A 24,155-nucleotide genomic window follows, 5' to 3' on the forward strand; every position below is an offset into this window, starting at 1 on the left:
ACGAATTCATATGTGTGCAGAGCTGATGGCTATTAACAGCCACAGTTCATAGAGAGCTCTGCCACTGTGCCATAAAGGCTTACTTGGGCAGGTTGCCATTTAAGGGCCATTTGCTCTTTAGTGAAGAGCTAGAAAAGGTTGTCACGGGTCTAAGGGGAAGAAGCAGTGTCTTCTCAAGGATGAAACTCAGGAATCTTGGAAGAATGACCAGAAAGAGATTTAAAGAGCTCCATAGCTTTAGATGGGGAGGGTACCCTGTGGTACAGCGATCAATCATTGCAGGCATGAACGGGAATTGGCTTAGGGTTGCAACGAGAACAGAATCATCCATGAGAGCTTAGAATATTCACAAAGAGGCTGAGCATAGTGAATGTAGGTCTATTTATTTGTTACATTTGTATCCCACATTTTCCCACCTATTTGCAGGCTCAATGTGGCTTACATAATACTGTAGAGGCGTTCGCCATCTCCGGCATAGAAACAAATACATAGAGTTAATGTGATCGAAGAAGGTTCATGTGTTATAGACACATTGGGATTCGTAGAGAGGAAGAGTTATGCAGTGTCTGTATCAGGCCTTGGTTTCATTATGTTGCAGATTTAGGCATTTAGGTTTGGTCGATGGGGTATGCCTTTCTGAACAAGTTGGTTTTTAATGATTTCCGGAAGTTTCGGTGGTCGTACATTGTTTTTACAGCTTTTGGTAGTGCGTTCCACAGTTGTGTGCTGATGTAGGAGAAGCTGGATGCATAAGTTAGTTTGTATTTGAGTCCTTTGCAGCTTGGGTAGTGGAGATTTAGGTATGTTGTGTTTCTTATAGGCATTGCTCAGGGCAGGATTAACTGACAGCAAATAGGCGCAGAGGAGGAAAGCAGCAGGAAAGAAGCACCCCTCACCAACTGTTCCTGGCAGCTAGAGGACAATGCATGGAGGGCAAGGAGCGCTGTTTGCAGTAGTAGCTCTGCCCCTCCCCCCTAACCACCCCCCCAAACTATTCCTTCTGCAAACAACTAACTTGCTGAGGAAAAACCCTGCCTTGGGAGCCATTGAATTAGCACATCTAAGGAGGTCCCTCCTGCACATTTGGGTCCTAAACACATGCATAGTTCAATCCTGCCCTAGCATTGCTTAAAAGCTTTTATTTTAATAGTCTTGAAAAGTGAAACCCAGTACACTGTAGTATGTTCTTAAGACTTGACTGTAAAATTACAACTACTGTTCCTTTTATTACTGTTTTTCAGGGTTCATTGCTGCTGATATTAAAGGTACAGGATCTTGGACCCAACTGTACCTGATCACAGATTACCACGAGAACAGCTCCCTGTATGACTACTTGAATTCCACTACATTAGACACTAAAGCCATGCTGAAACTGGCCTACTCCTCAGTCAGCGGTCTCTGTCACCTGCACACAGAGATCTTTGGCACCAAGGGCAAACCAGCCATTGCCCACCGTGACCTGAAAAGCAAAAACGTCCTGGTAAAGAAGAACGGCACCTGCTGTATAGCAGACCTGGGCTTGGCAGTGAAATTTATTAGGTCAGTATCTTTCAGGTATCTGTTAGCAAAGATTAGCTGTCTGGACCCTGGCTTATTAGCACAGCCAACACGAAAACGAGTTTCACTCAGCAACATTGTACAATTAATATGGGAATATCAGCTCAGTGAACTGTTTGCCTGTTCAGTGTGTGATCTTGTGGATGTCCATCCCTATATTGGTGTGCATAATTTTGAGAAGCACAGTGTGCATTAATAGCACTGAATAAATAATGAATACCTCTGCTATTCCTAATACCTGGTGTGAGAAGAATAGGAGGATTTGGAAGTTTCAAGAACCCTGGCATAAAGGAGATACCTAAGGGTTCAGTAATGGAAGAGACTTCATTTCCATCCCCCTGCTAGCTGCATCTATTGATTACTAGGCATGCCCAGTGGGGTAAAAGTCAAAATGCAGGAGAGAATATTGTTTCTTTATGTCTTCTCTTTCAAGCATGTTTCAGGGATTTCTTTTCCTTTTCAGTGGAAGGTAGTTAGTTATCCAGGGTACTAATGCATGCAGAAACATTTCTTAGCATTTTTCTTGCACACCGAGATAAATGAAATTATACAGAACCTCCAGCACTGTAAGAATGTATTAATTTTGAGATGAAAGTAAGTTTATATTGTGTCTGCCCGAATGTAGAACTAATGTTAAAAAGCACTTCTGCATTTTCTCTACATTTAACCTCCCTGCAGCGTGTTGCTGTGTCAGTCAATTGCGTGACACTTTTTTTTCCCCTGTTCTTTTCATGCATCTTATATAACAGAGTGCTACATTTAGGTGAGAAAAGGTTAGAGATTACAGATAATGCACATGAAAACATAATGTTCCTTTTTCATTCCCAGCTCTTCTGAGAGGACAGTCTCTTGCATCAGATCTTAAGACCAAAGCATTAATGTATTGTATTGTGATGGGAAAAAATAATTCACATGAACCGAATCTTTGATTTTTAACCATGGCATTAGGATTTAGTCTAATTTTAATGAATTCTCTGAAATGTTACCAGCATTCCCGTTGAGCCTTAGCTCTACTGTAGTTCTGTTTTTGAATATTTAAATGTAGCCTCAGGCAAGTAAGTCTTCCAAGGAGGTTTGCAGTTCACACACAGGCGTTGTTCTTATCCAAAAGGATTGTATTTATGCACGCACAAAGAAAATAAATGTTAGTTTTGACCTGCTTCAAGAATTGAATTTTCTAGTTTTCTTAAAGGCAGACAGATAAGGACCACCTGCCATCACAGGTTTTCCTCCCCCAATTAATGTCCCATTTTTATGTCTGTCTACCACTGTTCAGGCTCTTTCCACTTCTAAAATCTGTGACACATGTCCACTGTGCTTTCTACCTCAAAGAATTTCTTTATTTTCTCTTGAGCCTCCCTTCCCCTTCGTATGATGATTTCTTTCTCTTGAACTTTTCAGTCCATGGAATGTGCTACTAGCTCTTATGTTATTGAATGTTGTATCATTTAAGAACATAAGAAATGCCGTGCTGAATCAGACCAAGGTCCATGAAGACCAGCATCCTGTCTTTGACAGTGGCCAGTCTAGGTTGCAAGTAGCAGATCCCCAAAAGTAGATCCATTTCCCATAGTTAATTCCCAGGGATGAACAATGGCTCTCTCAGGTCTGCTTGTCTGATAATTTTTTAAGGACTTTCCTTGAGGAACTTGTCTAATCCTCTTTGGAATCATGCTATGTTGGTCGCCTTGACCACAACCTCCAGCAACAGATGGAGAGTGCATCTTTAGCTCCTTCAGTCTCTCTGGGTATGATTTTTGCAGGCCATGTATTGTTTTAGTGGCCCTCTTTTGAATTGCCTTCATCTTATAAGTATTTTTTTGGTCTCCACAATTATATACAGTACTCGAGGATGCCAGAGATGTGTACAGAAGTAATAATAGTACTTCTATTAATAGTGATACTTTCTTATGTACCCAATATACTATCAGCTTTCCCAAGTGCCTTGTCACATTGATTGGCTAGCATTAGTAATCAGGCAACACAATTTCTCAGAACTTTTTCGTCTATGTTGACTGCTTTTAATGCAACTGTCATTTGATCGTTGAATTTCAGCACAGATCCGTGATTTCCCCTTTCTTATAGTAAAACTCTTGACTATTCCTTCAATTTTTGGGTGGTAATATTTCATCTTATTACGTCCACTGTGTTAGAGATTTTTATGAAAAATGAAAACGGGAACACTTTCTCCATGAGCCCTTCCATAATGTTACTTAGAATGGCATTGAAGAATGCTGGGTCTAGCAAGGATCCTAGGACATCAGTAATCAGTATTCGGGTGTCAGAGCTTGTCTTTCATATTGATCAATGCGATAGGTAAATACACAAAGAAATATACATGACAAATATATATGTATATATATATGTGTGTGTGTGTGTATATATATATATATATATATATATATATATATGTATATATATATATATATATATATATATATATATATTCATTCAGCATGGCATTTCTTATGTTCTTAAATGGTATAACCATTCAATAAAATGTGAGCTAGTAGCACATTCCATAGACTGAAAAGTTCAAGAGGAAGGAATCATCATATGGGGAAAGCCACTGATTGCTCTGGATGGACCATTGATATGACCCAGAATGGCTACTCTTATGTTTGTTGTCTTATGCTCGTTCTCTTTGGTTCTTTTTCATATATCTTCTAACCTTCTCTTCCTCTACAATCCCTTTGTCTTCTTTCTCACCAGGCATACCTCAGCTCCTTAATTCCTCCCAGCTGTCCCTTATCCCTCTTCCTTCCTCCCCAGCTGTTCTACAGCTCCCATTTCCATAACTACATCCAACACTCGCTTCCTCCTTTACTGCCCTCTCCCCCCCACCCTCAGTTCTTATCTCTCTTACCAGATATCATTTACCTTCCATCCCCTTCACCACCTTGCTCTCAGCTTTAACTGTCCTCTTCAACTTACATCCACAGCCTGCACACACTTGTTTATCTTGTATTCGACAAAGAGTTATGACCTCGCCCAGAGTCACTTTCAGATTTTAAAAAGGAAAAGCCTTGTGTAGAAGTTAATCCCTACTTTGGAGGAGAACCTTCTTAAAACAAAGATTGCAAGGCTGCCTCCCTGAACTTAAAGGCAATTATATAACAAATCAGTTACATTTACATGCCAATTGCTGGACTAAATATACAGATTTCCAACATATGTGTGCCCTAGTGTATACTTCCCTGCGAAAATGCCAGTAGGGCACAATTGGTATTCCAGTGGCACAGTGCATATTTGTAAGAAGACATTCATGTGGGCAGGCCATAGGCAAGGAACTTACTGAATACTGTAAGATGTCCATGTGCCTGCTACATTTATGCACCTCATTTACCTTTACCACAGCTCTATGGCAAGTGTAAATGGGAATGCCAAAATGTAGATAAAATATAGGCCCTAAGGAGGAGATTCTGTATATGGCGCCTGAAAAAATCTGCACGGAAAAAAATACGCCTAGGTATTTTATAGAATAGGCTTCAATTTCTGTGTGCTATATAGAATAGGCCAAGCACCTCTCCACACGGCCACATGTAGTCACGGCCATTTATGCCAAGTAAAACTTGGTGTACATCCCAGAAACTAAATTATGTGCAGAGCCAAGTGTATTCTATAACTATGCGCATAGTTTTTCAGAATGCCCACGACATGCCCGTTTCCCCGCCCGTAGATTCTAATGATTGTCCATTAGTGCTCATAATTGCTTGTTAAGCATTGTCATCAATGCTGATTGGCTTGTTAAGCCAATTAAGATAAGCGCATTGTTATAGAATACACATGGATTTAGGTGCGGAACGCTGGGTGCAATATATAGAATTTAGAGGTAAATGTTACACTAGTATTCTATGAAAACACTTAAGTGCATAAGTGTCCATACAGAATAGGTTTTCACCCTGCATTACCAGGGCACCTAAATGGAGGCACTATGCTGTAGAATTGTCCCTCACCCCCTTTTCTTCCCCTTGTGCTTTAACTTTCCAGCTGATATATTTTAATTTTCAAATTTTGACCTTGCAGCACTTTTAACTTTTTCAGCAGTTCTAATAAAACAAAATGGTTCCAGGCTTGGCAGTGGTTTGGGTAATACTTTAGCAGCTGCAAAAGTAAATTGTTAAAAGAAGACCAGGCTTTGATGGCCTCTTTGCTCGCTGTCACCAACTGTGTGTAATTTAGGCTTGCTATCTCTCTTTCCTGTGTAGAGTTAGACTTGTCTAAAAGTGCACACACATTTATATCTTCATTTGATTTCTTTTCAGTGATACAAATGAAGTGGATATACCTCCCAACACCAGGGTAGGTACGAAACGTTATATGCCACCAGAGGTGCTGGACGAGAGCCTGAACCGCAGTCATTTCCAGTCGTACATCATGGCGGACATGTACAGCTTCGGACTCATCCTTTGGGAGGTGGCTAGGAGATGTGCATCAGGAGGTAATAGAATTTCTCTGGAACATTTGTTTGTGGTTTGCAAATCCCCCCCCCCCTTTCAGCATCACAGCAAATATGCCTGCTGCAGAAGGCTTCCCTCCTTCTAATTGGTCCTATATAAATAAGCTGACAGGGACAGTACCGTGGTGGTCTTGAGGCAAACTCATTTCTTTGCTTCATTGACCGAGACTTTTTTTCCAGATGTATGCAGTTTCAAGTAGAGTCACTAATACAGCACCAAGATTTACATGGCACTTTAATGGAATATTAAAAGGCGCAATATTTCATAATTGAGGCAGGAAATGGAGCTCTTTATGCTTCTCTTTCTTCCTAAGTGGATAAGACCGCTGCTGGATGGGAGCACTCTGGTGCAGGAACATCAATAAGCACAAGGGATTGTGCCTGTGTATGCAGCTCAGTTCATTTTTAGACAGACACGTCTGAAAACAAGAAAAATCATTACCGAGTTCAGTGGTGCTTGCACTGCTTCTTATATGACTGTTGTGAAGATAGTTATCTTCTGGTGTTTGCCTACTTATGGGCCTGATTTGGTATCAGATCACCTCTGTGAGAAATCCAAAAAGTACCTCCTTTACACTCATTTTATAAAGGAAGCATAGGTACCTGTGTGCCTTTATAAACAAGACTCCCAGATCAAGCCCCGCTGGCTCTGAATCAGATGTAAATGCAAGAGTGTACTTTATGCATACACTTAAAAAGAGTCATGTCTCAATAAGTGTTTCTACTTCTGTGATAGATATCCCCAAAGCCCAAATTATTGCTACTACTACTACTTGTCATTTCTCTAACGCTACTAGACATATGCAGTGCTGTTTAGGTTGGCCAACTTTAGGCTTTTATAGAGAATGACACGGTGACAAAGCTTGTCTCTGTCCCCACCCCATCCCCGCAGGTTCTGTCTCCATACCCTTCCCGTCCCCACGGGCCCTATCTGTGTTCCCGCAGGTTCTGTCCCTGTCCCCACTGTGCAATAGTTGTTTATAAATCACAAATAGAAAACAGTAATAACAACTATAATAACCCTTCTCACTGCCAGCCTCTACTCTTCAAACCCCAATAGCTGACTTCTACTACCCCAAGGAATCCTAATCCACCCTGTTAAAATGTCCAGGGGTACAAAATACAACCCGTTCTGTATGCCACTGTTATGATTTTTAAATCTATGGATGAATAAGTCGTCAACAATCTCAGGATTCACTCTAGCTCTCCTGTCTTCCACAGTCCTTCTTGCAACAGAAGATGTCTTCTTAGAAAATGTGTTGGTAGCAGGAATGTACAGCGTCCCCCATGCAAAGTTACTAGTTGTGGCCAGCATGTTTGCTTGTTTTTCCAAAAAATCAAAATATCGTCGTCTGCATCACTCAAACATAAATAACAGTCCAGTTCATTAACAGGCTGACACGGGGACAAAGTTTGTCCTTGTCCCCACGGGCTCTGTCCCCATCCCCGCCCTGTGCCTGTGGGATCTGGCGCTGTCCCCGCCCTGTGCCTGTGGGATCTGGTGCTGTCTCCGCACCATCCCTGCAGGCTTTGTCCCCGCCCCGTCCCCACAGGCTCTCTTCCGGTCCCCATCCCCATGTCATTCTCTAGGCTTTTAGTGCTAATTGAAAAAAAAATAGGCAGAAAGATCTATATTAGCTTTGTAGTACTGTAAATGTAATCATGGATCTCTGTACATTATAACGTAGCGTGCTCAAAATGAAAGGAGAATGGTCATCACTCACATGATATGTTCATATGGGCGCTAGGCTATTTATCTATTTATTGGGATTTATTAACCACCTTTATGAAGAGATTCACCCAAGGCAGTATAAAACAGGTACAGTTTAACATAAAACTTAGTTTTGTTATTGTTTTGCTGTTATGTCTTGTTTTTATGTTGTATTGTTTTATTATATATATATATATATTTTTTTTTTTTAATGTTTGAATATTTTATTGAGCATCATTACAATACAACAATGTAAACTTCTTCATTTTTCTCCCACATTTCCCCCCCCTCCCCCCCTCCTCCCCCTCCCAGCTCTATGTCAACTGTCCTTATTGGGTTAATCGCTTAAATCGAGACCACAGTTCAGAAGATGGGCTGTACCTTCCCATTCTTTTGTCCGTTAGTTGCTCCAATTCCCCGACCAGGGAAAGCTTCAGAATCCAGTCCAGCTCTGAGGGAGCCACCTGTTTCTTCCAGTGCATTGCAATGACACTCTTAGCCGCTGTTAAACAAATCCTCTTTAGGCACCTCTGCCATTTAGTTCCTCTTCTGTTACCGAGACCCAAAAGACACCAATGCGGCGTACATTGAAATGGCTTATTCGTACTTTCTGAAATTTTTGTCGTTACTGTCTTCCAGAATGTTTGTAAAGTCCGGCACGACCACCAAATATGCAAAAAAGTCCCCTCCTCATCTCCACACCTCCAACACAGTGAGGATGCCGAGGAGAACATAGCATGTAGTCGATGCGGGGTGTAATACCACCGCGACAATATCTTAAAAGCATTTTCTTTTAACAACACACAATTCGAGGCTTTTTTGACTTCTATTACTATAGCCTTCCACTCATTTACTGTAAATTCCCTTTGCAGATCCTGTTCCCATTTTATCATATAAGCACATTTCTCAAAAGATCTACCTCTGATCAATTTGTACAACATAGATATAACTCTTCTCATTTTCCCCAATGATCCCCACAAATTTTCAAGTTCCTCGTATTCTCCCGGGTCCCTTTTCAACCACCCTTGTTGGCTCATATAATGCTTGACTTGTATATAAAAATAAGTATCTCCCGCACCTCCCCCACACTGTTCCCGGATCTCCTCTAAGGGTCTTAACTCCCCATCATCCAGAAGATCCCTAAAACAAATCAACCCCTCCTCTTCCCACCACCCTGCCACCTGGTGGCCCATTCCCACTTGAAAAGCCGGTTCCCAACCTATACCTGCCATTGTGGAAGTTTTCCTCTTTATCCAGAACCTGGTTCTGAAAGAAGCCCACAAGGTCAACAGATGGTTCACAAATGGATTCGTTGTCATTTGGCCATATACCCTCGGTTCTAGTGAAGCCCATATAACCGACTTCAACTTATAACCCTGCACCATCTCTTGGTCTAAACTAGCCACCACCGATGGAGGCTCCTGACTCCATGCCACCACAAACTTTACCTGTGCAGCCCAAAAGTACCATTCCAAATTGGGCACCCCCCTCCCTCCCAGGTCCACCGACTTCCACATCAATTTCCTATGTATTCTCGGAGCTTTACCCCCCCATATAAATTTCATAATCTCCCCCTGAAGCTTATTTATTTCCTTTTTAGGTACCTGCACAGGCAAAGTCTGAAACAGGAACAAAATCCTGGGTAAGATATTCATTCGTACTGTTGCTATTCTCCCCCACCAGGATAGCCACTTACCCTGCCAGCCCGCCATGTCCCTATGTATTTGTTGAAACAACGGGCCATAATTTAGTGAGTATAGCTGATTCAACTCCGAGGGTATCTGAACCCCTAAATATTTGATATTGCCCTTCTTTAGTCGAAATGAGAACCCCTGTAGCATTTCTTCCAGTCGACCCTGTGGGATAGTCACCCCCAGAACTTCAGACTTGTCATAGTTTATCTTAAACCCTGAAATTCTACCAAATTGATTAAGCTCTTTCACCAAGTTTGGTAAAGTCGTCAGGGGACTCGTGACAAAAAACAGAATATCGTCAGCAAATAATGCCAGCTTGTGTTCCCTGCCCGCTACCACCATCCCTTTTATGTCGCCCATCTCCCTTATCCTCTGCGCCAGCGGTTCAATCGATATCGCAAACAACAAGGGAGATAGTGGGCATCCTTGCCTCGTACCTCTCCCTATCTTAAATGCATTAGAATACCCCCCATTTACCTTGATCCTTGCCGAGGGTCCTTCATATAACCTTTGCAACCATCCTATCAACCCCTCTCCCACACCAAGATGCCTCAAAACCTCCCATAAATAAGGCCACTCCACCCTGTCAAAAGCTTTTTCAGCATCTGTGCTTAGCAAGGCCATATGTCGACCCTCCTGTTGAGCCTCCCAAATCATATGCAGTGTACGGCGTATATTATCGGCTACTTGTCTCCCCGCTACAAACCCTGATTGATCTGGGTGGATTAATTTGGGCAATATCCCCCCCAATCTGTTCGCAAGGACCTTAGAGAGAATCTTAACATCCAAATTAATTAAGGAAATTGGTCTATAAGACCCACACGCAGAGGGGTCTTTGCCTGGTTTCAGTATGAGTGATATACCAGCTTCATGCATACTAGAAGGGAGGGAGCTGCCCTGGAAACGAGCATTTCCCACCCTTACCAACAACGGCCCTACCTCCCCAGCAAAGATTTTATAAAACTTTGCAGAGTAGCCATCCACCCCTGGGGCCTTCCCTCCTTTAAGTCCTTTTATGACCTGCCTAATTTCCTCCAAATGAAAGGGGGCCTCTAGCTGTTCACAATCCTCACGAGATAACTTGGGCAACTTAAGAGAGCACAGTTCCTTTCTAATTTCACCTTCCTCCACTCCTATAGTGCTAGTATATAGTGTACTATAAAATTTCAAAAATTGCTCTCTAATCTCTCTGTCCTTGTAAAGGATCTGATCCCCCTGCCCTTTAATTTTGGTAATCAGTGAGTCCCGTTGACGGTGTCTCAAACAGTTAGCCAGCATCCTCCCTGACTTATTACCAAACTCAAAAAACTTATGCTGGAGACGTTTCCTCAGGAACTCCACCCGCTCAACCTGTATTTGATCCAAGGCCACCCTCCATTTACGTACCTCGCGCAACTCCTCTCCCAACCCCCCTTCCTGATGTTTACGCTCCCAGTAGGCCAACCTCTCCCTGGCTTCCAGTTCTTTTGCCTCCCGTTCCCGTTTTTTCCTGGCACCCCACTTAATTAGGTGACCCCGTACCACTGCCTTTAAAGCATCCCAGAGTGTGCCCTCCGATACCTCCCCTATGTCATTCATACTACAGTAATCTTGAATTACCTTGCGTATATCCTCACATATCTGTTTATCGCCCAAGATGCCCTCATTAAGCCTCCAAAATCTCTGTTTATCCTCTTCTCCCAACCCCTTCAAGTCAAGTTCTACCGGGGCATGATCAGAGACTGAGATAGACCCCACATCTGCATCCACAACGTGTTCCCATAAAACCCGGCTACACCAAATCATATCAATACGTGTATATGAGTTCTGCGAGTGAGAAAAGAATGTATACGCCTTCTGGGTCGGATGTTTAAGTCTCCAGACCTCCAGGAGATCCAATCTCGAGGCCAGTGCCCTCAAACTCTGAGTATAAGGCTTGTGTACTGTAATGTGTCCCTTAGAATGATCCATAGATGTATTCCACAAATTAAAATCTCCTCCCATAATCATCCCACCTCTTTGAAATTGAAAAAGTTCCTCCCTTATATGCTCAAAAAACTCTCCCTGACCAGAATTAGGTGCATAGACATTCACAATTGTCACAGATTTCCCATATAAGAGCCCTCTGACCGCTAAACAGCGCCCCAATTCATCTCTATAAATGTCATCAGTTACAAATGGAGTCCCTTTCCGAATATAAATGGCCAAACCGCCCACCTTTCCCCCTCTTTTGTCAAAGTGTGCAATACATTCACTGTAGGCCCTCTGCTGTAATAAATGTGCCTCTCGGCGTCTAATGTGTGTCTCCTGCAGCAAGACTATATCCCATCTACTCCTCTGTAACTCCCGATATACCATATTTCTCTTCCTCTGCGAATTTAACCCATTCACATTCCAAGTTCCCACCCTCAACCCTTTCCCTCCCTGTACCCCCCTCCCGCCCCCCTGTTGCTGAGCGGTACCATTTGCCGCCAGCCTAATACTGTAAGGAAATAACCCCTCGCCAGAGCTGACTCCCCCCTCTGTTTTTCCCCCCTCCCCCCAAACTCGTATTCCCTCTCCCTCCGCTCCACCTTCTCCAAACTCATTACATTATAACAGTGTAGAAAACATCCATTCTCTGAACTCATAACAGAAGATAACTATTGCAAACCCTGTCCGGTAACCCTCCCGGGCTACTCAACCACCTATAACTGTGGTGAACTGAAACCAGTAGTGTCTCATACTTTCCATCAGGGTACTCTGTCCATTTCCGGCCTATGTGAGCCCGGTCCTTTGCGAGAGCCCGCCTTTTGCCACGACGATCCTCTCTTCTCGGTTGCTGCCTTCCCTGGTTTCCCTGTATCTCCATCAGATGGCAAATTGTTACAGCCAAGCTCCTTCAGCACTTTCCATGCTTCAACCAGCGAGGTCACCCTCCTCGTGTGGCCCTCTACTGTAAGCTGCAATCCAAACGGGAAGACCCATCTGTACCTGTAATTGGCCTGCTGTAGAAACTTGGTCAGATCTCGAAACTCTCGTCTTCGTTGCAGCGTGCCCAGGGCTAGGTCTTGAAATACTAGCACTGTTTGATTGTCCCAGGGAATTTCACCCATCAATCGTGCCTTACGCCAGACCAGATCTTTAGTCTTATAATCCTTAAAGCATGCCACTATATCCCTGGGCTGTTTATCTCTTCGGGGTCCCAGGCTTCTGTGTACCCTATCAAATTGTATCTCAGTCCCATCTCCAAGCATGTGTTCATCTCCTTCAGATGCCAGGATAAAGGCACAAATTGCTTTCACCACCTTAGTGCAGTCCATATTTTGATCCGTTTCTAGGACCCCTTTGAATCTTAAATTATTCCTTCTGGATCTATTTTCTAAGTCCTCAAGATCCAACTGCATTTTATCTTTCTCTGCACGCAGGGAGCCAATCTCTGTTTTCAATTCCAAGATGTCTCCCTCCACGTGCTCCAGTGCTTCCTCAGCTTGTTCCACCCTGGTGCCAATTTCCCTCACCTCTTTCTGAATGTCCACCACTGCATCCTTGATTGTTTTCCTCACTGCCGCCATTTCAGCTTTGAGCGCTTTAAACCAGCGCGTTACCTCCTGCTTCGTGAGTTCAGTATCGCTCTCCTGCTGTTCCATCAGCCCCTCCGTATCCGAGTCCGCGTCCGCCATTTTGTCTTGCGCGGGGTGCGGCTCGATGTTGCCGCTCCGTCCCGCTGATCAGCGCTGTATTTAAATTTCTCCAGGCGCTTTCGGGTCGCCATCGATCCCCGGACTCAGGCCGCCTAAATTCGCGATCGCGATTTCGCTGGGGGAAAATCACTGTTTTCACTGCTGCCCCGACGGAGCTCAAACTTCAAGCAGCCATCTCTGACGGTGACGTCACTTCCTCTTGTTTTATTATATTATGTATATGATTTTGTAACCTGTTCCGGGCGCTTTGGGGAGAATGGGCTAAATAGTAGACAATGAATGAACGAATAAATAAGTAAATGATGATGGTGAGTACTTAACAGCCCGCCACTCTCCCAAAAATAGATTGAGAGTGGGTTAACAGTGAATCATGTTATAAACAACAATAATCCTGTTTCCATGTTATAGACAACAGAAGTCCAGATTACAAGTAAACATAAATTACCAGCACTTTCAAGATGAATATTATGAAACAAATATGACATCAACAATTTCCAAAACTTAACATAGGATAGACAAGATTTAATTTCTATTGGAATTATATTCAAAAATTTTGCCATTTGAAAAATCATATACCTCTCCTGAAAACTTTTGAACTTAATTCCTCTAAACGAGAGAACTCTCAACATATGATGTGTAAAAGTTTGTTGATTTCTACCAGCACCTAACAATGTGACTAATAAAGTTAAATCAACTGAACAATATCCCTCTAAAATTTTAAAAACAAAACAACATATCTTAAAAAATTAATTCTTGCTTGCACTGGAAACCAATGTAAACAAACCACCAGTGGAGACACGTGCTCATATTTTACGTTCCGAAAAATAGCAATAGTAAAATGGCCAAAGATAAACATAAATGCAATAAATGAGGTAAACTTGGAAATAATAAATTAAGGGGTCCTTTCACTAAAATGTGCCGAAAAATGTCCTGCGCTGTTGTAGGCGCCTATATTGGACGCGCGCAGATCTATTTTTCAGTGCACCTGCAAAAAAGGCCTTTTTTGGAGGGGGCCTGAAAATGGACGTGCGGCAAAATAATAATTGGCGCGCGTCCATTTTGGGCCTGAGACCGTACCGCCACCCATAGACTTAGTGGTAAGGTCTCACATGTTAACTGGGTGGTAATTGTCCACATGTGTACACTGCCGATAACCACCTGGTTAGCGCCACAGGGAAGAAAATAAAAAATATTTTTGGACGCGCGTATCAGATGCGCATAAAAATGGAATTACCACCCGGGGCTCGCGGTAGCCAGGTGGTAGTTCTGCATGTAGGCACCTACGCGCCTTAGTAAAAGGATCCCTAAAACCTACTAGGACTACCAATTGTTGATATCAGTATGGATTTTGGTATTACAGTGCTTCTAAGACCGCAGTTTGTGTCTGTTTTTTTTTTTTTTTTCCTGAGAATAATTCATAATCTGGGAAAATTAAGGCCACAGGTAAACTAGGGACATTTCTGGAGCCCCCTCAGGTGTGCTAGTTCAGTGGCTTCAAAGTCAGGTTTTTGCTCCAGTAAGTCGTTTGTGAGGTAAGGAGGAGGGCGACGACTTAGACACACTACTATTCACAAAGGTATGTCCTCTCCACCCCCTGTATACCATTCCATAGTTGTCAAGAGGAATTGATGAACAGCGCCCTCTGTCTGTTTTCAACTGCAGTCAGAAGCATGTCGGGCCTGTTTATATAAGTTTTAAAATGTATTTATATTACGGGGGGAGGGGCTTGCACCTGTTTGCCTAGATCTCCCTAAAGGGTTAGTTCTGCCCTGTTCATAATTTGTTTCATCACATTTAGTTGCTTATCTTTTGTCCCTGTTTAAATATTAAATGGAATACTGTTACCATTATTACTATGGTTCACATAATCAGCTTTTAACCTGAACTCTCAGAATACAGACACAGGATAGGGTACTAGACTAAGTATCGGTCTTGTAAAAGTTAGAAAGAATGATGGTGGCAAGCACTGTTACAGAAATCAATATGATAGAAAAAGGGTTGAAAAAAATCAGTTGAAGGACATAGAGGGAGCTGGTGTTGGTGGAAGCATGGAATTTTATATTCTTATCGAGCCAAAGTAGTTGAAAACCCAAGAGGAAGAATCTTGACTAGAGAGACGATAAAGACTAATGTTTTCATATCTGTTATATATTACTGTGTTATGTTACCGTGAACTGTGAGAAGTCTTCCACAGGTTTGGTATGCATTGAGAGAAAACTTGACAGCTTTATGGTATGTCTTCCTTATGCTGTGAGTATAAAAGTATATTATAGACTCCTAATGTAATTTTCCACAAAATGAGTTTGAAGTGTGTGCCATTCATCCTTCGAATGCAATTGGTAAATCTGTTGGAAATTCAAATGGCCTCTATTTTAACATTTTAGAAAGCTAAATAAGGATTGTACATTATCTTGCTATCTAAATCTGCACATTTCTTAGATTATTATATTTAAAATTTTAATGAAGCAAACGAAACAATGTATTGGGAAGTTATTTCACTAAAGAATACATTAGATTCCATCATAGCTTTAATTTTCTGAAAAAGAGATAATATATTTCATGATATGTTACTCATAATTACAGTCTTAATTGCCAGTCCTACTTATCCCCGGCCCATCGTGAGCATCAATCAAGATTTTATTAGCATATGAATCTAAAGACCTATAAACGGGATCAAGGAAAGAAAGTTAGAGAATAAGTTTTTAAAGAAAAAAAAATGATCTTAAACTGGCTCTGAAGGAAGTTTTCTAGACCAAAAGAAACTGCGAAGAATTTCAAAGCAATGCAAATAGAGCTGAGAAAATCCTATATTTCTATTTACACGCATTTGATGGCAAAATTATTCAAAGTTGTTAAATCACTTGCAGATGGTGAGACATTGTAGGAGGTACAAGACTGGGCCTCAAGTTGCAGATCAAACTGAATGTGGACAACAGCAAAGTGATACACATAGGGAAGACTAAGAGTAACCCAAATGATAGCTACGCAATGCTAGGTTCCACAATACGTGTTGCTGCTCAGGAAGGCAAAAAAGGAAGCAGAATGTTAGGAAGTAACAAGCGATCCTTCTCCGGAGTAGCCCCCATACTCTGGAATGCACTCCTTGAAAGGAGTGCACAATACGTAATAGAACATTTTAATTGAGAGTGTAGGGTATAAGCAAAGATGGAACATATAGATAGGTAAGACAGTAAGAAGATTTAGAAAATAAGGTAACTAATTTAAAGAAAATTGCACATGAAGTTAGAGAGATGGTTAACATATAGGGCCCTGTTTACTAAGCCATGGTGTAGGTGTGCTAACAATTAGCACGCACTAACACTAGAGACACCCATAGGAATATATGGGTATCACTAGCATTAGCACGTGTTAAAAGTTAGCGTGCCTATAGCGCGGCTTAGTAAACAGTACCCATAGATAGTTAAGATAGTAAGAGTAGTTAGAAAGTAAGGTGACTAATTTAAAAAAAGCTGCACATGAGGTTAGAAAGATGGTTAAATATTATCTCAGCTAGGGTAGAAGTGAATAAACATGTCCTATTGCAGTATGTGCAGCCCGTGTCACTCCTTGTGTGTGTGAGTGAGACTAACAAGTTAGTTACTTCTTCCATTAAAGACCTGGTTGTAGAGCCAAGCTTTAACCTGCTTCGTGAAGTAGAGATAGTCTTGCATTAAGTGGAGCATTTCAGGGAGTGCATCCCAGAGTGTAGGGGCTACTCCACAGAGAAGGCTCGCTTGCGGGTATCACATTGTGTAATGTCTTTTGGAGAGGGTGTGGTTAATGATAGCCCTTGAGAGGACCTTAGTGTCCTTGGAGGTGTGCAGAGGATCATCCTATTCTTCAGGTACTTGGGGCCATTTCCTTTAAAGACCTTGAAGATCATAGTTTTAAATTTAGCCCTGTATTGTACTGGTAGCCAGTGAAGTTTTTGCAAAAATGGTGTGATGTGGTCACGTCACTTGCAACCTTCTGTTAGTCTTGCTACAGCTTTCTGAATCAATTGGAGCTGATGCTGACCCTTTGTAGCGCAAAAAAAAGAAGAAACCAGTCTTCGCAAGAAATAACAACAAACAAAACAGCGAAGATGACTGACAAAAAAAATAATAATAAAAAAATCAAACCACAAGAATATGTAAAAAATCTTCAAATTTGTATATAAAAATATAAAAAAGCGACACGTTGGTTGTGAAAATTAAAAAATAAACTTTATTGATCAATGGATAGCAGGGAGAAAGGGACTCGATACAGCTGTGTTTTGGCCGTACAGGCCTGTGTCAGGAGTCTTCTCACTGTATGCTGATTTCTTATACTATCCGGTTAGGTGTGAATATTCAGCGCCTAACCGGCTATGTTGAGACCAAAATAGGCCGCTTAAATAGTAGGCCTAAAATAAACCCAGATATTCAGTGCAGATCACAGGATAAGGCCCGGCATTGAATATCTGGGTTTACGCTGGCAGTGCACATCAAACACACTGCCCACCATCGGCTGAATATCTGGCCCATTGTGCTTAAACTAAGCAGATTAGAAACCAAGATGCATAATCTATACATATAAAACACTATAACATACCATTAAATAAAACAGAACTGTTAATGAGTGTTAGCTTTGTACACTAAGCGGTAACTGTTTTTCACCATGCATTAAAATGCACATTAGACACCAAACACTGCTTAGTAGGTGGGCCCTAATTATGATTATTGGGACAGTTTAATAAGTCTAAGGTCTCTGTTTAACAAAGTGCATTTAACACCTTAACATAAGTTATAGCAAATCTACATTTGGGTGACACAATGGTAATTCACGTGCTTGTGTAACCATTAATTCAATATTGCATAGTGCAGTATTTTAAGGTACTATACGGCAATCAAGTCATGTAAAGTAGCTCAGTAATGTTAAAATAGCATTCTATGCTTCATGTTAGTCCATATAGTTTGCAGTAACTATAATGTACCTGCCAGTGGCCTGCAGGCTGTCTGTGGTGAACGTAAAGTGCTACCCATGGCTTGTTTTCCTCCCTCCCCTCATTCTCTGGTGACTAAAGGACCTACTGCAGACTGACAGCCCCTTCTCTAATCCCAGTGTTCTCCCCACCACGTTTCTAACCTCCAACAGCTGAGCATGGGCACTGAGCCTCAGTATCTCACTGACCCTCTTTCCTCACCTACTGCTTCCAATATCCTATCCTATTTGTTCTCAAGATGCAAATGGAAACAACTGACCTGACTCTGGGCCAGATGCATCAACCAAACGTTAAAAAATAAGAAACGTAAAAGTGCTTAATGATTTTTAAAAAACGAGGAATGCACTACAAAAACACTCCAGAAATGTTCGGAGCGGTATTGCAAAGTAGGATGTATCACAGCATCGTTAAACCCGTCGTTAATCAGCGCCTAAAGCATGCGCAGAGCAGCCAAGCATTATGCTGGCTGCTCTGCGCATGCCACAAAGGCCCAGCTGTCAAAAAAAAACAAAAACCCACAAACACGTGTGTTTCGGGAGGGGGCAAAGGCGCTCGTCATGAGCGTCCTGTATGGACGCCTTGCCCCCCCCCCCCCGCGCTGATCCCCGCTTCCCCCCCCCCCCCCTGCACGAAAAAAACTCCAATTTTAGCAGCCCCGGGCCGGCCCTCCTCCCTTCCTGTGTATTCTCCCACACTAGCTCCGCCTCTTGCCATGCTCCGGTCCCGCCCCCGCCACCCCCCCTTTGGTCGTGGCTGCTGCTCCCCCCCCCTCCAACGCCCCCCCCCCCCCTTTTGCCTTATCGGCCCTTGCAGCGCCTCTCACCTCTGCTGCACGGGCAAGAACAGCTGATCGGCGATTCAGAAAGCCTACGTCAGAGGAGGGCGGGCCCAGGAAGAAAGAAGGGACGTCTGAGGGGCCAATATCCAGTGGGATTTATCCAGGTAGGAGTGGCTTCTACCTGGATAAGTTCTGCTGAGAGCAGTTACCCAGAATTACCCACCAAAAATCAGCACATCTGGGTGGAGTTTCAGGATAGCCTGCAAGCAGTGATTTTCAGTCTGGTGATTGGGTAAGTACCTGGATAAAGTTAAGACAGCAAAAAAGAGTGGTTTCTGGGTACCAGTCTGAATATCACTGATACCCAGATCAGTGCCAGCGGTCACCGAATACCCAGATATTCAGCACTGGTATCCAGTTACAACCTGCCACTGAATATCCAGATATAAAGAACCCTTTGTGACCAGCATTAAAAAAAACAAACAAACCACTATCTACTGTTGGCTAAATTTGAGATCGAGGCAATTGTAGAGGTATGCAAACTGACAAAGGGAAAATAAATAATAAGCAAATGGAGGAAAAGTCATAAATAACATAAGAAAAAACCTCCAATGTAAAATTGCATACAAAATCTTCAAAACTTGTTTCAGATATTATTACATTGTGCTCATATCATGCAGTGGCACCAGCCTAAACATTCGGTTTAAGGTAGTCGACTGCTTCAGTTTAATCACTGCACAAAAACGTATAAAGCAACTTAAACTTATAAAAGTACTTTAAAAACTGTGAGCATTACCATTTCACCAGTGTTTCAGTAGTGGTGTGAGAGAGTTTCTAATAGTCTTTTGTTGGTCTCCCTGAAGCAGCCAAAGCAAAACACAGATAGAAGAAGCAGATTTAAAAAAAAAGATTAGAATCTATTTCTTTACTCATTATCATCACCACTACCACCGCAAAAGGTAAGTACTCCAAAAATCATATTGGTGAACTGGTATTGCTCGTAGTTTTTGAAGTAGGTTTTGGCAGTTGGCTACCTTAACCTGATTATTTGGGCTGGTGCCATGGCATCATATGAGCACAATATAATAATTTTGTAAAAAAAAAGTTTTTTGAAGATTTTGTGTGTACAATTTTACATTGGATGTTTTTCTTTAGTTATATATTGTAGAGGTGCATGTTTTAGTTAATAGACCTTTAAATCTGTTAATAGATGATGAGAAAGCTTGTGGAAACAAACAAAAACGTATTATAAATACTTAAATAATACTGTTTATATTCTCAGAGGTATTGGCTTTTTATAGTATGTTCTCATAATCAACCCTGGTTCTGGTGCCAATGAGTATTTTATATAATTTTTGGGGGTGGCTTGAACCCTGAGACTGAATTTGTAACTTGAATAATATTTTGCAGTTCTGTTCTGCATCCGGTTAAACAGAGACTTTGAAATAACAGGTTCGGTTTTGTTCCTGTTCAAGCAAGTATAAGGTTCAGTGCAGTTTCTGGTTTGGTTTGAGTCCCTGCCATAAACATCAAGTGATCAACACAAACGATGTTTGCAATTAGTTATGAAAATGAAAGAAGCTCCTTCTGGAAGATAAGCAAAGTTGAACAAAGATGTCTCTCCTTTGACAAGGGGACCAGGGACAGTGATAGATCCACCTCGTAACCGGATCAGTGTTTGTTTTAGAAATGTCCATTAGGGATGTACCCTCATTTTAAAATGACATGGAAGCACCAGCAGTATGTTTTACATTGTTGAATTGTTGTCCTTTCTAAGGAACACATAAACTTACAAAATTGTTTGTTTGTTCATGCTTTTTTGTTCTTCTGTTTTTTTTTTTTTACAACAGCCATTAATTTTTATAGTACATCTTGCAGGTATTTTTTGTTTTTGTTCCCCCCTCCCCCCCCCCAGTTTTCAGAATAGTGCGCACTATTCCTAAAAATATAAAAGGAGAAAACTGATTGATTGTAAATGTTAATATGCGTTGCAAACAATATCGTATGCCAGCGTTTCCCAAACTGTGTGCCGCAGCACCCTGGTGCACCGCAGCGACCTCTCTGGGGTGCAGTGGCAAATCCCTCCCTCCTGCCCGAACCACTACTGCACACAGCAGCGCAGCAGCAGCAGAAAAACAACAACAAAAAAGCAGGCGTGGGACTGCAGCAGCCTTCAAGCATGTGAGGTCAGTTCTGCCAGTCCTCTACCCCCGGAACTGGAAGTTGACGTCAGCGGGGACCAGCAGAGCCGACAGCACATGCCTGGAGGCTGCTGCGGCCCTCGCACTTCTTTGTTTTGTTTTTAGACGGTGTTCGGGACTCAGAGGTGACTGCTAAGGAGGTTGGATGAAAACAAGAGATGGGATGAAGTCAAAAAATTAAAGCCAATAGGTCAATAGTCTGTTTCCATTCCCATTCAAAAAAAAGCAAGCAAACCTATGAGCTGCTACATCCGAGTTGTCATTCTTTATTGTTGGTAGCATTTTTTATTTAATTTCATTTATATTTTTTAAACATGCTGGCTTGTGCAGCATACAGTTGTACAAAGAGGAAGTATAATAATGGAATAATTTTTCCTAGGTAGAATAGTAATTTGTTATAAATCGTAATCAATGTGTTATTTGGAGGGGCTGGTTATAGGGACACCCTAGCACTGATATATTTGTGCAGATAAAAAGATGAAGACGTGTGGCTGGGGAAGTGGAAGTGGAGGTTGGGGGTGCCACGAAAAATTGCTTGGACACAAAGGGTGCAGTGAAGTGAAAAAGTTTGGGAACCACTGTCGTATGCTAAAAACAAAATAAATCAGAAACAAAAAATGAAAGTTAGTTCCCCCCTCCCCCCCATCCTTTAGATTATCTCCTCATGACTTGAGCTAGTTTCTACTCACTCATGGGAAGCAGTAAATGCCAGCTTACTTTAGCCAGCCTAAAGGGACACAAGTCATTTGTACCTTTAGTAGAGCAGATGTTGCCCAGCCAAGGCTTGACTTGATGGAAAGAGACAATCCATTAGTGGAGTAAGAACAAATGTAATATATGTTTTTTCTTCGTGTTTGGCACATTTATAGAGTAGAGAATGGAACAATTCCTACCATGCAAGCAGAGTACCACTGAAAAGTGCTGTCAGGAAAGAGAAGTACATTTTGTACAAGTGGAAAGACAGCCAGAATTAAGCATTCTTTATAACACCTTGTAAAAGTTAAGTATACAGCATAAATGTAGGACAGTACAATAGTTTGGTAACCTTGCCATTGCCTCTGGTAAAGTGCATGGTTAGAGCCATCTCCAAATGTCTTCAGTAACTGCTCAACCCGTATTCACACACTACCTGTACATTAGTGAATTGGTTCAGCATTTGTGTGTGTGTGTGTGTGTGTTTTTTTTTTTTTGGGGGGGTGTAGCTATTATAACAGATTCCTGCTGCTGCCTGATGGTCAGCAGTGGGTTGAGATCCTTGGGAACCAGGTTCACTTCCCTCTGCAGGTCCGTGCGACCCTGGGCAAGTCACTTAACCCTCCATTGCCCCAAGTACAACAGTAGTAAAATATGGAGCCCACTAGCCACAGTCCCAGTACCTATAAAATGAAATTGTAAACTGCTTAGGTCTAAGCAGTATATAAATACTTAAATGAATGAATAAACGAAGATTCATCGAGTTTCAAACTTACCTCTAAAAGAAAGCATATAATTAAGAAAACATTATTTGATGGCAAATGCTTTGGGAGGGATGATGTTGGAGTGATCATGATTGATGAGTTAGTTATTAAAATCTTAGTTTGGGGGGGAGCTACAGTAGAGACTGAAACTACTTTTTTTGGAGGGTTTTTTTTTTTTGTTACATTTGTACCCCATGCTTTCCCACTCATTGCAGGCTGAATGCGGCGGGCAATAGAGGGTTAAGTGACTTGCCCAGAGTCACAAGTAGCTGCCTGTGCCGGGAATCGAACTCAGTTCCTCAGGACCAAAGTCCACCACCCTAACCACTAGGCCACTCGTTCACCTTGCGCATCTAATATCCTTGAACTAGCCCCACTTAGATCCCTTAGTCAAAATAATTTGTGGTTGCCATAACATTTCAAACTTATATACAGAGGGAGTAGCTGATCTAATGTGGCATCTGGGGAAGGAACTGAAAGCCAACCAGATAATGGTGAGACCTGGGCACTGATAAAACAGTGGAACTAGCGAAATTGTTCAGTCCACAAAGTGAACTCTTGCTTAAATCTTTGTTGGATTCAATAAAGAGTTTTATTGAAAGAGTTTTTTCAGGAGCTCCAATGATCGAGAATGAAAGTAAATTACAGGAATTTTAGATAGTTGAAATTGTAGCTCTTTGTCAATTCATTATATATTTTTGTCATAGCTTTTCTGTGTCCTTAGACTTTATTGTCTTACTAACATTTTAATCTATTGTACATTTTATCAAATATGTTTAGAACCGTGCTTGTACCTTAAACTCAGTGCGATTTCCTGCAGCGAAGCCCTGCCAAAGTCTGAAATATTCAACCTCACAATGCCAGTGGAATTGTGTTCAAATGATGCATTCACATTTTCATTGCAGTATCAAGAACTTGTTGAAGCCCCTATTCATTACACTATTCTCACCCCAAGATTGAAAAGCGCCTACATGGGTAGCAGCACCTGCTATCAGATAAAGGGAAAAGGGGATAGGATTTGATATTCTGCCTTTCTGTGGTTACTAATCAAAACAGTTTACAAATTATATACAGGTACTTATTTTTTGTACCTCATTGCTTTTCAGTGGCTTTATTTGGATAATACTGCTGAAACTCATTTTAGTATGCCCTGATGCTATCTGGATAGTAACGGATGGTCGTTGGGCAAAGTGAGGGAGGTTCTCAGTTATCCAGTAAGTGATGTTATTTATTTGTTACATTTGTATCCCACATTTTCCCATCTATTTGTAGGCTCAATGTAGCTTACATAGTACCAGAGAGGCCTTTGCAGGCTCCGGTGTGAACAAATACAGGGTGATGTTGTGGTAAGATCAAGTTCATGTGACACAGCCACATTAGGGAATCAGAGAAATGGAAGAGTTGTGTTATGTCCATTACGTGCTTTAGTTTGGTTGTTTTGCAGAGATTAGGCATTAAACTTGGATCGGTAGGGTATGCATTTTTAAACAGGTTGGTTTTTAGTGATTTCCGGAATTTTAGGTGGTCGTACGTCGTTTTCAATCTGCTAACCAGATAACTTGCTAGATAAAGTTGGGACAGTACAAAAAAAAAAAGCCGTCCTATATTTATCCAGTTAGCTATCAGGATAGTGCTTTAGAAATGCTAGTTAGTAGTAGTAGTAGTAGTAGATA

At 41.8% G+C, this 24,155-nt stretch overlaps 1 protein-coding gene across 2 annotated transcripts in view; it reads left to right on the forward strand.

Moving 5' to 3' along the window:
* Positions 1-24,155, forward strand: part of BMPR1B (bone morphogenetic protein receptor type 1B) — a 666,288-nt gene that overhangs the window by 628,125 nt on the left and 14,008 nt on the right. For both annotated transcript variants that reach the window (XM_030190709.1, XM_030190710.1), the window contains 2 exons: positions 1,242-1,539; positions 5,823-5,998. In XM_030190709.1, the coding sequence (XP_030046569.1) occupies positions 1,242-1,539; positions 5,823-5,998 (474 nt within the window). The remainder of the gene's footprint in view (positions 1-1,241; positions 1,540-5,822; positions 5,999-24,155) is intronic.

Source organism: Microcaecilia unicolor, chromosome 2 (assembly GCF_901765095.1).
Source record: "Microcaecilia unicolor chromosome 2, aMicUni1.1, whole genome shotgun sequence".
NCBI classification, from domain to species: Eukaryota; Metazoa; Chordata; class Amphibia; order Gymnophiona; family Siphonopidae; genus Microcaecilia; species Microcaecilia unicolor.